The sequence below is a fragment of the Aphelocoma coerulescens genome, assembly GCF_041296385.1.
Source record: "Aphelocoma coerulescens isolate FSJ_1873_10779 chromosome W unlocalized genomic scaffold, UR_Acoe_1.0 ChrW_unloc_scaf_1, whole genome shotgun sequence".
Taxonomy (NCBI): domain Eukaryota; kingdom Metazoa; phylum Chordata; class Aves; order Passeriformes; family Corvidae; genus Aphelocoma; species Aphelocoma coerulescens.
Genome location: NW_027184080.1, coordinates 4,121,077 through 4,137,746, shown reverse-complemented (window position 1 = coordinate 4,137,746; position 16,670 = coordinate 4,121,077). Strand labels below are relative to the sequence as shown.

The 16,670-nt window shown below is 43.6% G+C and overlaps 1 protein-coding gene across 4 annotated transcripts in view; it reads left to right on the top strand.

The window, feature by feature from the left end:
• The first annotated feature begins 11,982 nt into the window (after positions 1 to 11,982).
• Positions 11,983 to 16,670, top strand: part of LOC138102685 (ras GTPase-activating protein 1-like) — a 150,716-nt gene continuing 146,028 nt past the window's right edge. For all 4 annotated transcript variants that reach the window (XR_011147476.1, XM_069000401.1, XM_069000403.1 and 1 more), the window contains exon 1: positions 11,983 to 12,671. Coding sequence is in view for 3 of the 4 variants with exons in the window: in XM_069000401.1 (XP_068856502.1) it covers positions 12,217 to 12,671 (455 nt within the window). In the remaining variant the exon portion in view is untranslated. The remainder of the gene's footprint in view (positions 12,672 to 16,670) is intronic.

Below are 16,670 nucleotides of genomic sequence, written 5' to 3'. Positions count from 1 at the left end.
ACTTTTTAAGGGGTTGGACCCCTGGTGGTTGGACCCCACTGTGAAAGGTACCTTTAAGGGGTTGGACCCCACTGTCATGTGCTATTGTACTGCTATTTTTGTTTTGTCTGTTGCTCTTCTGCTGCTGTGTGAGTGAGAGTGAATGAGACGTGCTGTCAAAGTTCAAAGCGAGTGAAGAGCTCTATCTGCGGTTCCGTACCCCGGTGACAGGCTTGGCCAGAGAAAAGAGAAGTGTTTGGCAAAGAATGAATGAGTATAAATCATATAAACCATTGGTTTGGAATTCAACCTTACTGTCCAAAGGGGAGTGGATTTTAGAGGAGAAAGATTTTAGTTACTGAATTGAGAATACCCAGGCCCCAACACTTTTCTAATATAGCCCCAGCTAATTTCCCTTTTGAAATCCCATGCCTAGTGTGGAAACAGTTGTGAAGCTTGGGTTTTGTGTACATGTATTAGAAAGTGGTATTGCCTATTAGAAAGAGTGGACAGTGTCCAAGTTGTTGGAGGAGAGAGTTTGGTATTAGGCAAGACTGGCAGAGCATGGCTTTGTGGAAGGAAGGAGTTGGTTCTCTGGTTTTGGGGGTTTTTGGCCTTGGAAGAGAGAAAAGAGGGGGAGAAAGGACGAAAGAGGCAATGGGATCATCAGAAAGTAAGGAAATAACTCGGAAAAGTCTGCTAGGATGCGTGCTGGCACATTAGAAAGAGCTGGGGGAGTCCCTGGAGGGAATATGAAAAAGAGCACCCTAATTAAATATTGTAATCAGTGGTGGCCACTCTACAGATTGGATGATGGTGAAAAATGGCCAGAGAATGGCTCTTTAAGATATAACACTCTATTGCAATTAATGTTATTTTTAAGGAGGGAGAATAAATGGGATGAGACCTCCTATGCAGATTGTTATATTACCTTAAGACACAAACCAGAGCGGCAGAAACAATGTGGCATCAATCTGGCACCACAGGACTATGGTCCTCCTCTTAGAAAAGGAGGCAAAAGGGAAAAACTGCATGAAGAGGTGTTGCTCATCATGCAGTATTGGGCAAAGATGTTTAAAGCTCAAAGCTGAGAGAGACCAGGATCCCTTGGAAACCCAGGAGCTAATGGGGCGCGGTCATGGCACCCTAACATTGGGAACAATGTCCCCAGCACCCCAAACATCCTCAGAGGATAGTGGGAATGAAGGAACAATGAAACTGGCTCAGGAATATCATCCAGAACTAGGAGCAAGGCCCCTGTAGAAAAGAAGCTCATAGCACCACTTGTCTAAGTGGTGGGGCCAGACGGGGGAATAATAAAAGTTAAAACACCATTTACAGCTTTGGATTTAGATACCTGGAGGGAGGCAGCCAGAATGTATAGAGAAGACCCTGAAAAGGTAGCAAAGAAGTTTGAATTGGTTGTTAGAAATCAAGATAATAATTGGGAGGATATAGACCTAATGCTATCAGAATTAACTGAGACAGAAAAAGCTGCTTTAGTATCCACAGCAAGAATACATGTGCAGGGACAGATAGCTGCTGGGACATTGCATGGAAATGTAGATAACATTTTTCCTACAGGAGATCCACACTGGGACCCCAATTGTCAGGGTCTCCTCCCCCTGCCATGTAGCCCTGGGAGAGGGGCCCTGAGGGGACAGAGACGGGGTTTCCCTAGCCCCTAGTCAGCCTCGTTCGCCATTGGTTGTTTTGTGTTCCCCTGCACGGGCAAGGACCCTCTGGTCCCGTGACTGTGGGAGTTCCTCGGCAGAGCCCCAGCCATGCAGCTGGAGAAATAAACATCTCTGAAACATCTATCAAGAATCTGTCCATATATATTTCTTTTCCATGGGCCTCCTTGTTTGGTACATCGTGTTACAGTATCCCCACTGCAACACCCAATGATCCACAACATATCCATTCTTAGTTAGATACAGGAAATTAGTACACTGGGAGCTTCTAAATGCTATACCTAAAACAGTTAACTGGTCATTGTTATTCAGTATTCACCAAGAAACCACTGAATCCCCAGGCTCATTTATAGAAAAATTAAGGGATAATATGAGAACACACTACACTAGACCCAGCTTCTGAAATTGGGCAGCAACAGTTAATATCCTTATTGATGAGGCAATCAGCACCACATATACATAGAAAACTGCAAAAGATTAAGGAACCAGATAACCAAAACTTGGAGAAACTTCTAGCATGGCATGGGAAGTTTATAAAAACAGGGCACAGCCCCACACAGTCGCAGTGGCCCAGCCCAGGGGATCGGGATTCCCCAGGGGCGGGAGAAGGCACTCACCTAGAGGACAAAGGCAGCAACGCCCAGGCTCAGATCGATGTCTGTTATGCGGTCAGCCCGGGCACTGGAAACAAGATTGTCCTATGAACCGTGCCACGACCCCAGCGCCACAATCATCAGCGCCGCCGGGACCAGTGACTGTAGCACAGCTATACCATGAGTGACGGGGACCGGTGGGTCCCTCCCTAGCTGACCCGCTGGTCAAAGTTAAGATAGGGGAATGGGAAGTGGAGTTTTTGGTGGATACTAGAGCCACATTCTCAGTCCTGAATCAGACTTTAAGTCCTGTAAGTAATGATTATGTCCAAGTTGTTTGGGCTACAGGGAAAACTGAGAAAGCCTATTTTTTGAGACCCTTAAAATTTATATTACGCAAAAAGATAGGAATACACCAATTTCTATATCTTCCAAACTTGCCTAAACCCCTGCTAGGCAGCGATCTATTAACCTGGTTAGAAGCAAACATAGAATTCACAGAACAAGGAATGAGACTACAGGTTCCTGAAGAAAAATTAATTTTGGCCTTGAGTTTAGCAAATATACCTGAAAAAGGAGGAATACCCATAGATAATGAGATAATAGATCAAGTGATCCCACTAGTATGGGATGTCAAAATCCCAGGAAGATTAAAATGAGCTTCCCCAGTGGTTATTGAATTATTAGAAGGGGCACAGCCGGTGTCAGTCAAACAATATCCACTAAGGCATGAAGCACGAGTGGGTATAGAACCAATAATTGCCAAATTTATCGATCAAGGGTTGCTGAGAGAGTGTAGGTCCCCCTACAACACCCCAATTCTACCAGTACAAAAGCCAAAGGGAAGTTATTGGTTAGTCCAGGACCTGAGGACAATAAATGCAATAACAAAAACACTGCATCCCATAGTAACCAATCCTTACACTTTACTTACAAAATTACAAAGTGACTGAGTGTAGTTTTCAGTTTTAGATTTAAAAGATGCTTTCTTTTGTCTGCCATTAGCTGAAAGCAGTCAGGAAATTTTTGCCTTTGAATAGGAAAACCCCAGAACAGGGAGAAAAAGCCAACTTACATAGACTGTATTGCCACAAGGATTCAAAAATAGACCCATGATATTTGGAAATCAATTAGCCAAGGAACTGGAAGCCTGGACACCGCCACTTAGAGAAAGTACATTTCTGCAGTACGTTGATGACCTACTGATAGCAACAAGGACCCGTGAAGACTGCAAGAACTGGACTGTAAGTCTTTTAAATTTTCTGGGACTAAATGGATATAGTCTCCGCTGAACAGGCTCAGCTAGTCCTCCAGAAAGTTACATATCTGGGATATGAACTGGCAGGAGGGGAGAGAGCCTTGGGAGACAACAGGAAAGAGGTAATTTGTCAAATGCCCCAGCCAACAACAACCAAAGAACTGAGAGCTTTTCTGAGAATGACAGGATGGTGTAGATTATGGATCTACAGCTATGGACTCATTGTAAAACCTTTATACCAACTCCTAAAAGAGACTAGGGGAACTCACCTATGCTGGACACCAGAAACTAATAATGCATTTGTAACTCTGAAACGTGAGTTGATGCAAGCTCCAGCACTGGGCATACCGGATGTCACTAAACCTTTTCTGTTGTTCTCACATGAGAGACAAGGACTGGCGCTGGGACTTTTGGCACAGAAGCTGAGACCGTACAGAAGGCCAGTGGCTTATTTCTCCAAGCAGCTGGAGGTGGTCAGCCAAAGATAGCCTGCCTGTCTGCGTGCAGTGGCAGCTGTGATCCTGAACATAGAAGAAGCTCGCAAGTTTACACTGGGACAGCAGATAACTGTTTTTGTCTCTCACACAGTGTCAGCAGTGCTCACACAGAAAGGAAATCACTGGTTAACCCCATCTCGCTTTCTCAAATACCAGGCTGTCCTAGCAGAATCAGAGGATGTGAGTATCCAAGTAACTAATGTTTTAAACCCAGCAGCTTACCTCCAAGGCAAGGCTACTGAGGAGCCTGTACAGCATGACTGCATCGAAACCATGGAGGCAGTTTATTCCAGCCGCCTGGACCTAAAGGACTCTCCGCTAGAAAATGTGGAAAACTGGTTCACCGATGGGAGCAGTTATGTCAAGAATGGTAAGCGGCTCGCTGGGTATGCAGTTACAACCACAGACGCTGTCATTGAGGCAAAACCGCTACCTGTGGGGACATCAGCTCATAAGGCTGAAATAATAGCCCGAACTCGAGCCTTGGCGTTGGCCGAAGGAAAACCTATCAACATTTGGACTGATTCAAGGTATGCTTTTGAGCTGGTACACGCTCATGGGGCTATCTGGAAAGAAAGGGGTTTATTAACCTCACAGAAGAAAGAAATCAAGAATGCTACTGAAATCGTACAGTTACTGGAAGCAGTGGTAAAACCTTCAATAGTGACTATAATGCATTGTAAGGGACACTCCCAGGGTAACACTATCCCTGAACTGGGAAATGCTATGGCAGACAAAACAGCAAAGGCAGTGGCTAGTGGGGATCAAATTCAAGCCCTTGCTCTAATCCCTTCTAACATCCTTATGGGTGAAAAACCCCCACCATACGACACTGATGATTTAAATTGGATACAAGAAGGGAAGGGACAAATAGGATCTGATGGGTGGGCTAGAATAAAGGATCTCATTGTAATAACCAGAAAACTGCTAAAATTATTCATCCAAAGCGAACATTCAAAGTGATGCCTTTTCTTGGTCTTAAAATCAAGAGTCATACACGGTTAGAAGGGGAAAAGGGATTTTACCTTGGTATTTATTTTAAGGATCCTTAGGTGCACACATCCAGGTCATATGCATCGAAATGCACCCTGCAAAATGCCCACCCCAAAAGATCGGGTATAACATTATAGGTTTTATTAATTAGCATATCTATCAAAGATTCCCCAATGAGAGGCTCAAGTGAGCCCCCCTCCCCAAGGAACCTTCCCCTGGATGGTTCTATCTTAGTTTACAGAATGTGTTCTGGAGAGGACCTTGGGGTCTGGGGCACATTGATCCCTAGCTACGAAGCTTCTAAAATGTTTAGTCTCTTAGCTTGACAAACAAGTCCAAGAAGGTAGGCAAAAAGCACTAGGAATACAGAAGTTGTAAAAAAGGTATAATGGGAATAAAAGAAAAGGCAAAAAATCTTCATGGCATTGTGGGAGTGTGTTTGCTTTGGTTCAGTCCCCTCTATGTTCTGTAAGTTTGGTGTACCCCAGTTGGCGCCCCCCCGTTTTATTAAAATCACCCTATGTGTCAGTTTTGTCTCCTCCCAGGGCCCTGTCTGTCACTCTGGCACCCCTCCCAGGCTTCTGGAAAGTTCTAGCCAGGGGGCCAGGTGAATGGTCCAGGGAAAGGAGTCCCTCCCTTCCCCTGTTACAGTTGGTTCCCTTATGTGTCCCTCGTTCTGTGGAGAGAGAAGAGCCCATCCCTGGCTTTCCCCTTCGCCAGAGGGGACCCATAATAAAGCTACCTTCGTGCGGAACCAGCCACATGAGCCTTCTCGTCTCTCTCTGGTCTGGTTTGGCCTGGAGGCTGCCCTGCAGAGCTGAGCTGAAATCACGAGCTGACAATCACTAAAGAGCTGACAGCCTCTGCAGGGGCCCCTCTGCCAGCATCTAAGAGGAAGACACTGGACCTCGGGAAGGCGATTCCTTTCGGGACCATCTCCCCGGACCGGTCATCTCTTCCTGGGTCACAGCCTCGGACCCCATCACCAGCTGTAATAATGTACAGTTATAAATACAAGCTGTTGTAGCTATGTTGATTTAGACCAACGAATAGAAACAGATTTGCAGACAATTCTGGAAAAAACACGGACACTACATCAGATCACCTTGGATGACACTTCTTGAAAGTTTAAAGAGAAATGGGACAAACTTACAGCATGGTTACCCAACTTATCCTGGCTTAAACAATTGTTTGTAATAGCTATTTGTGTTATTGCATTGTTACTTAGTGTTTTAGTAGTTACCATTGTATGATATTATGTACTTGGAATCGTGATGCTTATACTCAATGGCACAAGCACAAACTTAGAAATAAGATAGAGAAGGGTACTTACTTTAAAGACATGTGAGATTTGTAAAGAATTACAAATAACCAAAGGAAAGGGGGGATTGAGGAAAGGGCAGTCAACAACTAACTCATGTAAGCACAAGTTAACTATTGGGAGACAGCAAATGTTAGTTCAGACAGCAGATGTTAATTACAAAACCTAAGAAGCCAAAATCACCCTAATCTTGTCAAGATAGAGGGGACAAGGATTATCTCAGAGACTGCTGAATCATTCCTCAAAGGACTACGCATGCCCAGGGAGAAAGGTGAAAAGTGCATTGTGAGGAAGACTACTGGTCTTCATCAGAAAGACCCCCGAGGAAGAGGAGAGGCCTTCCTCAGCGCAACCACCAGGACACACAGCGCATGCGTGACCCGTATGCTAATGATATTAATGACTTCTGAGAAATAATTTGTATAACCATGCCTGTCCCAAGGAATGTGATGAATATTCATAATTTAACCCTTAATACTGTGTTGTAGGGAGCACCGGTGTGTGTTTTGGAGGAGTGATCCCCACACACCCGGCGCGCCGAATAAAGCAAATACCCACTTCTCTGACTCTGTCTCTGAAGTGTCTCCTGGCCCGGTTTCAGCGTGATTCAAGGGAAAGGCGGGCTTAGGAATCCCAGGGTTTCTCCCTGAGGCACCTGAGTAGATGGTGAAAAGGTCCCTCTTTTATTAAGGTGGGGTGTTAGGGTCCCAGTGCAACAGCCACTCCAGTAAGCAAGCTCCACTCACGGTAGAAGGAAGGCAGCCGAAAAGCAGAAGCCTGCAGCACTGACGAATTCCCTCCACAATGATGGCAGCCTCTCTCCCTTCTGAACGCTGAGAACACCAGCAGGGCCGGGGTGTACCCAGCCCCCAGGTGAAAGAGAGTAGCCAGTTAGACCCCTCCTTCTGTGGCCAGATCTTTTGTTTTTCTTAAGCACCCAGTAATTTGTTGCCCTGGCAACATATATGGGAAAAAAATCTTTAACAGAAAAAGAAAACAGGAGAACTCCTTAAAACCCTAACAAAGTCTCATCTGAGTCTGCAAGAAGGTTAAACCAATTCCACAAGAAGTTTCTTATGTATTTGTGCCACAACAATTCCTATGCATTCCTTCTTCCTGCATCTTCCCACATTATCACCTTTTCTTCCCTAAATACTGCCTGAGGAAGAGACAGCATAAGTGCAGTTGCTTTTGAACTCCATGTGGACTATTTGGTTAAAAGCCACATGCAGACTAGTGGCACACCAAACCATGAGCTCACACAGAGGCCTTTCTCTCTGTGGGGCATAAATTGCTTTTGGGATTCTTGTCACCTTACTCCTGGGCGCTTGGCTCCTGGCTGGGGTCAACCACCATGTGGTGGGTTGTTTTGCCAATCGACAGGGACAACAGAATGGACACAGACACCAATAGGAAGAATGTTCTTAATTTGTTATTAATATTGAGGCAAAACAGAGGTAAAAGGATACATTTGGTAAAACAATAAGCTTGTTAGCCGCTTGGCTTTAGCAACAAGTAAAAATAAGCAAGGTAATGCATCTAATCATTACTATATGAGAGAGAGAATAGTGATTGAGAAAGATACATCACCAATTGCCTAAGTACTATCATCCAGAGTCTGCAATTTCTGGGGAGCCCTGTTTCATAATGAAGATCTGGAGAACCCTTCCTGGCAATTGGAAAAATCCTATGTGGTGCATCCACCTGTAGGTGAGGTCTCCAGTTTGCTCAAAAAAGGGGTCCAGCTTTTATAGGCCCAAATGGACAAGTCCAAATGACTTGTTTTACCTTTTTGTGCAGAAAACATCTGGTTCTGATAGCCCACTTCCCAACCAGCTGGGGCCATGGCTTGGCCAGAGCCCAGGCCATGGCTGGGAGGGTTTTGCCTAAAATATTCTATTAACATGTCTCTAGGGATATCTGTTAGGAGGATTTCTTGATATATCCTACACAAGGTTATACAAACGTCTCTACAACAGCCCGTTTGGCATTAAGAACAACTAATATAAATGTTTTAATAATCTAACTAAAGAACCTTGATGGTATTAATAGCATCATGCTCAAGATTCATCTTGTAAGTCAACTCAGGCTTAGGCCTGCTGTTCAGGCCATAGCATATCATAGGTTGACCTTGTCTGGCTGCCAGGTGCCCAGGCTTTCTCATTCCTACTCCCCAGGGGGATGGGGAGAAAATAAGATGAAAAATTCCTGGGTCAAGATAAAGGCAGTTTAATAAAGAAAAGCAAAGGCTGAATGCAGAAACAAAGCAAAGCAAAAAGATTTATTCTCTACTTTCCATCAGCAGGTAATGTCTAGCCACTTCTTGGGAAATAATAGGGCCTCAGTATGTGTAGTGGGAGCTTCAGAAGACAAATGCCATAATAACGAATGCCCCCTCTCCTCCTGCTTTCTCTTAGCTTTTATTGCTCTTGCCCACTCCCAGTCTGTTGGCATGTATTAGGTTTGCATGTCAAGCTTTTGGTTCCTTTATTCAAATATAGTAATGCAAATAAAGCCCCATGAAAGCTTGTATAATGGAAGCCAACTTTTATGTCTTAACAGTGCTCTGCCTGTAAAATGAAGACAAATGGTGTGTCGGGGCAGAGATGCAACAATTCAACTGATCTTACAAGAAGCTCTCTCTCTGTGGAATCCTTGTTGAATTTAAAACCGTTCTCCCTAAAACAAATCTCATAAAGGAGGGCTGCAGTTACAATACCCTCTCCTGCAAGGAATTCTTAGCACAGCTGTCCTTCTAGTTCCCACATACCTATTGTGCTGGTTTTAGCTTGGGTAGTTAATTTTCTTCATAGCACCTAGTATGCGGCTGTGTTTTGGATTTGTGCTGAACACAGTGTTGATAATATAGAGATACTTTGTTTTCTTGCTTTTACCCTTCTGATTCTCTCCCGGATCCCACTGGGGGAGGATAAGTGAATGGCTGTATGGTATTTAGTTGCCATCTAGGGTTAAACTACGACACCTGTACACATGCTGCTGCCCTTGAAGGCATTTAGAAAAGACTGTCTCATAAAGGGAATCTTATAAATATTTAAACTGCATTTCTAGATTTCAGAATACCACTTCTACAAAAGCAACAAGATTGTGCTAAAATCATTTTACTTGAAAATCTCAGAGGAACAGCAAACAGCACTAAATACAAACCCATAGAGACAGTAAATGACAAGATTATTTGACGTTACAAATATAATGCTGAAACATGGTAATACAGAAATCAAAGTCATAAGAGATTGCTATTGAAGCTGCAATTTCTTAAACAGAAAAACAGCAGGGTACAAATGTGTTAGAATCCTGTAAACTGAGGACTTGAGCTTGATTCTGCTTTCATTGACACTGGCACAAATCCAGCATAATTCCACAGATATTAGTGATGTAACTAGAAATAATTTTTGCCTTTAGTAGGCATGATATGAAACTTCATTTCAGCAGATAAAAGGATGTTGACTGGAAAGCTTTGAAAGTGGGAGTATTAGTTTGTTTTAGTGGCCTCAGGAGAAATTCACTTAATACTTTTGGGTAATACAAAGCTTTAAAAACCTGAATGTTTAAATGCCTTCTAAAAACTCTTGAGAGGCATGCAAGTGTTAATGTGCTATTTTTTGTTAGCTCTTTTAATAATGTAAAAAAAAGATACCTACATGTTATATTGCCTGGTAATGTGTCACACAATGTCTTGATCATGGAGGTACTTACATATGAGATGAACCTAATGTATTCAAGTAAACCCACTGAAGTTACCAGAATTAATTAATGACAAAGATAAGCTTGGGTGTGAAAGCTCATGGGCTTGGGTAACAAGAAAAAAAACCCTATAATTTCAGGAAAGTGCAGATTAAATACATTTTTAGTAGCAATGTAGCAGCCCATGGAGGACCCCATGCCAGAGCAGGTGGATGTGCCCTGAAGGAAGCAGCAGCCCATGGAGAGTCCATGCTGGAGCAAGCTCCTGGCAGGAACTGCAGCTTGTGGAGCGGAGCCCACGCAGGATCATGTTTTCTGGCAGGAACTATGGCCTTGTGGAGGACCCATTCTGGAGCAGTCTGTTTCTGACAGACTGCAGCCTGTGGGAAGGACCCACATTGGAGAAGTTTGCGAAGGACTGTCTCCCATTGGAGGGACCCCACAGTGGAGCAAGGAAAGTGTGAGGAGGAAGGAGCAGCAGAGACAATGCATGATGAACTGATCAAAACTTCCATTCTGCATATCCCTCCACCACTTGGAGGGGGGAGGAGGTAGAGGAGTTGGGAATGAAGCTGAGCCTGGGATGAAGGGAGGGATGGGGGGAAGATTTGTTCTTATTTCTTATTGTATTACTATCTGTTTAATGGGCAATAGGTTAAATTAATTTCCCCGCATCAAGTCTGTTTTGCATGTGAAAGTAATGGCTGAGTGATCTCTCTGGCCTTATCTCAACCCACAAGTTCTTCTTGTGTTTTCTTTCTGTCTTGTTGATAGATGGGGAGTGAATAGAGCATCTTGGTGGACATCTAGCAGTCAAGGTCAAACCACTACACTATACAAAACTTCATCTCATTGAGCAGTGCTGTCATTCTATGTGAAGACAGGCCCAGAAGTGGTCAATTAACACTAGATCTTTTGAATCATTCTGGGGTTTTTGCATCTAGGCTTTTATGAGGTATTTTTAAAACACTGTACCAAGCACCGCAACTTCCACTGTGCTGATAAAGTCTGAATCCAAGTACCAGAGCATCAAGAAAAACTACCCCATACTGCAATCCTGTCAGAATACTCCCCAATTTTACCTAAAAACGAACCCACCGCTAAGGCCCTACTTGCAGCTTGAAGCACAGCACCGTCTGAATAAGCATGTGAGTACCCAGCGAGACCTTCATCACTGTGTATTTGGTGGCTGGACACGAAAACGGATTTCTTCTCGATCCCCTGCTTCCTCCACCCCTAATGGCTAGAGCCTATGGCATCGCCCCTCACCCGGATCTGCTCCCCTCTCCCCCGCACTTGCAGCATCCGCGCTAGGGTGCCTCACTAGAGCTGTTCTCCCTGTAGGCAGCAGCATAGCACTGAGCAAATTCCTGCTTTTGTATATTTGTTTGTTTGGTTTTGGTTTTGTTTTCTCCCACTGAAATGACCTGCGAACCACCCTGCTTTCCCTATAGACCTACGCGTGTATTTATTGCTTCACGCTTTGGTAGTGCAAGAGACTCGCACAGTTGTTCTCAACTTCGATGCCGTAATTCGGGAGAAGAATAAACTTCGGCACGATCTGGGGAGATCTGCCTTTTTCTGTTTGGTTGTTGTGGCGTTATTTGGTGTGGGGTTTGGTTTTTTGTTTGTTTGTTTTCTCCGAGGCAGGAATGGTGGGGGACTCCCTATTCTTTTCTTCACTCCCTGTATCCCTTACACTCCTCAAGAGGGAGCAGGGAACCCCCCATCTTCTTTATCAGCTACCTTACGCTCCGCGATCTGCTGCCTACTCCCTGCATGAGAATGAGATAGTAAATGCGCAAGTGCAGCTCACCAAGCTACTCTTTTCTCCGTCGCTAACTAGCTTCCTCCCTCTTTTTTTCTTTGCCCCGCCCATGCAGTCGCGCGCCCTCGCTGGCTTTTGGGGGAGGGGTGGGGTGAGAGCGTAGAGTTGTGTCTCCGCAAGAGTTGTTCCCCTCGCGGCCGTAGGGGATTAAAGCAGCAGTGCTGGGGTCTTGTGGAATTACTCTAGGCGCTCAGACGGTTATTGTTCAGAACCTGTCTGCTGGAGAAATCTTCTCCTAGTACTAGCTCCACTCGTTGCAGGCGGAGGCGCGGGGAGGCGGAAGTCGTCGCCACCTCCCCGGAGTGCTGCGTTCGGCGGGGGAGGTGGAGGTAGGAGGGAGTAAGGCTCAACATGATGGCGGCCGAGGCCGGGGCTGAGGAGGGCGGTTTGGTTACCCCTGCTGGGATGGTGGGAGCCGTTGGCGGAGCTGAGTCGGAGCACTACCCCACGTTATGCCGGGGCAAGGAGCTGGGGTCGCAGGGCCCCTTCCCGGTGGGCTCTGGCGGGGACAGCCTGGGCGCTGGCGGTCCGGCTTTGTGCTCGGCGCTCCTGGCGCTAAGCTCCGGGCCTGCCTCTCTGGCGTCCAGAGACGCACTGTCGGCAACTGGACAAAGGCCGGAGGTGTCCGGAGGAGTGCTGCTCCCACCCAAACCCAGCACTGTCGCCTTTCCCCCGCTGCCGCCGCCGCCACAGCCACCTTCCTTGGCGGGGGGGCTGGGGATTGTGGATGAAGGCGACTCGTTGGATGGGCCCGAGTATGAAGAGGAGGAAGTGGCCATCCCGCTCAACGCTCCCCCCACAAACCAGTGAGTAGCAGCGTTTCTGGACCCCGTCGGGTGTCCGCCACCCCTGGACGTTTCCCCCGCGGGGAAGGGGGGCGCCGCAGTGGGCAGCGCGGCGTCAGGCCCACACACTTTCTCAAACTCCTGTGGAAGTGTCATAGAAGTTTTTCATTAGGTTACGTTTGGAAAGAAGAAGCAATTGAAAAAATTAACTGTAAGTTTTCGTTAATATTTTTTTATCCTTCCATGAGCTTGATCGAGATTCCTACAATGCTAGTTATATAAAGAATCTTGCACTAGAGACAGAGCAGTTCTCCATTTATATTTTGCGAAATTAAAAAAAAAATCAGATAATGTTATATAGCGTTCACGTAACTAGCGAGTGCGCTAAACACAACCTTTGGATTTAACAATGAACTAATTCCAGGAAGTCTGCAGATTTGCATAAAAAGGTTGCAAGGCTTGTGTCCTGTTTTCGCTGGGATAGAGTTAATTTTCTTCCCAGTAGCTGGTATAACGCTGCATTTTGGATTTAGAATGAGAATAAGGTTGATAAGACATAGATGTTTTTAGTTGTTTCTAAGCAGTGTTTACACTAAGTCAAGGACTCTTCAGCTTTTCACATCACCCCAGCAGCGAGTAGGCTGGGAGGGAACAGCCAGGACAGGTGACCCAAACTGGCCAAAGGGGTATTCCATACCATATGGCATTATGCTCAGTATATAAACTAAAGGGAAAGTTGTCTGGGGGCTACTGCTCAGGAGCTGGTCGGCAGGTGGTGAGCAACTGCATTGTGCATCACTTGTTTTGTATATTCTATCTTATTACTGGGGGGAGAAGCGAGCGAGCGAGTGGCTGTGTGGTGTTTAGCTACCCGCCAGGTTAAACCACGACAGCTTGTATTGGAACAGCCCTCAAGTAGGTACCTTATTCTCCCCAAAATGAAACCGTTTCAAAGGCTTAAATTACTTATGTTGGCATATAGAAATATGTTATTTCTGAAGTTAAAGTATAGAGAATAACATGGTTTCAAGGTACAGGATGGCAGATATGTTCAAGGTATAGTTCAAAGTTCATCTGAAAACCCATCTGAATTTGGGTTCATTTTTACCATCTATCATAACTCTGGTGTTGGAGAGTTCATTTATGTAATATTAAATGTTTGGTTTTTTAAAAATAATCTCTAACCATGGCAGGCTTTCTACTAATCTTTTCCTCTTTTGATTTCTTGACTTTTTGTGAAAGGTAATAAAGAATAAGACCTTGTTTTGTGAAGACAGTGTTTGAATAAAGTTTTACACTTCCATAAAGAGCTAGCAATATAATCAGGCAGTTTAAGATAAAGACTGAGGAGGGAAATAGAAGCACATAAAGGTGCAGTTACTTCTTCAGTATTGTGTATTATGTCAGAGAGATACAGTATCCTGTTCTTCTCTCTGAAAGATCAGACTGCTTTTTCTGTTAGAACTGGTTATTATGTATCTCAGAAAGTAAGGTTGTGCTTTTTTTCAAATATTTTTTAGAAAGAGAGGTAATTCTTGGTGAATGATCATGTATTTGATACTAAGTAATCATTACTACTTTCACAATTATAAGTGGATTTTGCTGTCAGAGTATTGTAACTTGTATGATAGCATGAAGGTTAACTTTCATGAGAGAGGATACAAAATTTCTGACAAAAAGCATGACTGTGAAGGCCCTGATTTTCTGTGTTGGTCGATGAGGCTACTTAGCTTGTTAAGAGAAAAGCGATATTCAAGTCTTTGCAGGACCAGCATAACTGTGTAGTTGAGTATTTGCTCTTGCAGATCCTTCAATATAAAAACATTTAGGCAGCAAAATAGATTTTGAAAAATCGATTCAGAAACTTATACCTCCATCTACTTACCTGTTTTTTTCTTTGTAACACATAATTTTTGTGACTTTTTTTTAAAAGTTGTTGGCTAATTAAAAATAATCAGTTTCTTTTCTCTTTCATACATCTATTTTAATACTAAGTCTTTTTTTTACCATTATTAGGTCATTTAAATTAGCTGCATGTTGAGAGTAAGTTTTATTCTTTCAGTCCTGATGTTTTATTTTGGAAGTGTACTTTCTTTGTAGTCATACCATCTGTTTTTATAGAATTGAACAAAGATGTCACTTTAATATTATAAGCAAACACCTAATACACTTCCTCTATTCCAAGTACCTCAGGAAAATGGGAATAAATTTTAATATGATTAATTTTGTAGCAGTGAGAGAGGCTTGTCAATATGTAACAAATTCTGCTAATTAAAATACTCAAAGTCCCAAAGTATGATTGACTGATATTTATCTTTGATCATTGTAACAGCCTAAGGAGGCACTGCCAAGCTATAGGTTCAGGATACAATAAGACATGCTAGACCCAACAGCTTTAGGGATAAACAAGCTATTGCTAAATAGAGATCAGTAGTACAATTATGTGTTGTTACAACACATTCAGTAATTCACTAGTACAATTATCCAGGTCAAAACAACAGCAAATCCAATCATTTACCAGTACTGGGCTAAACTTAATATCCATGAGTGAAAGGCTTACATAACCATGGTTATTGGGCAGGGTGGCAAGAAGCAGGGCATGGCTTCTTTGGATGAATGACACAGACCAGCTGATGCACTCAGGGAATTCAGAATTCCCTGACTGGGCTGACCTCTTTAATTGTTGTATTGTAGAAGCACTATATGGACATGTTAACCAATCATCACACATCCTACATCTGTTTCAGTTCTGTCCTTAGTGTGCAGAGGACATGCAAATACTGTGCAAGGCAATGCACCACAATCCTGAATGAAAGTGATTTAATGATTGTTCAGTATGTACTTTTTCATTTGAGCATAGAAGTAGTATCTTTATGCTGTAGCTTAATGGTAGGTGGGAGGCACAGGATGCTAGGTAATAGAATGGACAATTCCCTTTGTGTGTTGAGTGTTTTTCTCTGCACTATCTACCCCATCTTCAAAGCTTACTGCCAGAGGTTGATGGCAGTCTGAAATGGTGTTACAGAAATGCCTACAAAGTTAAGGAATGAATGATACTTAATTTAGTAGTAAACTGGTGATATGTGAAATAGTTTAGTTGTTTATGTATTTGAATAAAAATCTTAAAGTTGACAAGATATATCTTAGTGTTGCATTAAGATGGCAGAAGCAGTTCCAGTATATTCCAACACAATTCATATTTTCATATGGTATTTCTTTAAGTGGTGATTATCAAGTTGAAATGAAAATCCTTTGAAATCCTTTGATAACAAAAATCCTTTCCATGGTAGATGTATTGTTACAGTCACTCTTGGTATCTGTTGAGTCAACATTAGTGAGAAAAAAAGAGAGAGCAAGCTGGATAGAGAAGTCTTTAACAAACATGGTTTGAGTAAAAGGAAAAAATGTTTTGTCTCAATGAAGTGTGAAGTTATAGTTTCTTCAGCTGAATTTGTCAGAGGTAGCAAGTCAAGAGTTCTGCAACATTTTTTATTACAGTAGCTAATAAAATGTTTTTCTGAAAGTGCATAGATTTACAATAATTATTGAAGGCTATACTCCATACCAAACAATAAATTTGTGTTGCATCAAAAACTATGGGGAAATACTATTGGCATGTTTGGACTCTACAACTTCTCTAAGCAGCCTGTGTCCAGTGCTCAGTCACCTTCACAGTAAAAAAATAGTGTTTCCTCATGTTCAGACCGAACTTCCTGTGCTTCAGATATAGCCCATTGCATCTTGTCCTGTCACTGGGCATGACTGACAATAGCCACTCTGTTGTTTTTGCATTCTCCCTTCAGGTATTTGTATATGTTGATGAGATCTCTGAGCTCTTGGCTAGATAGCCTTTCCTCATAGGAGAGATGCTTCAGTCCCTTCATGGCCCTTTCCTGGACTCACATAAGTATGTCTGCATCTCTCCTGTACTGGGGAGCCCAAAACTGGACATGGGACTCCAGATATGGCCTCACTAGTGCTGAGTAGAGGGGAAGAATCACCTCCCCCAACTTGCTGGCA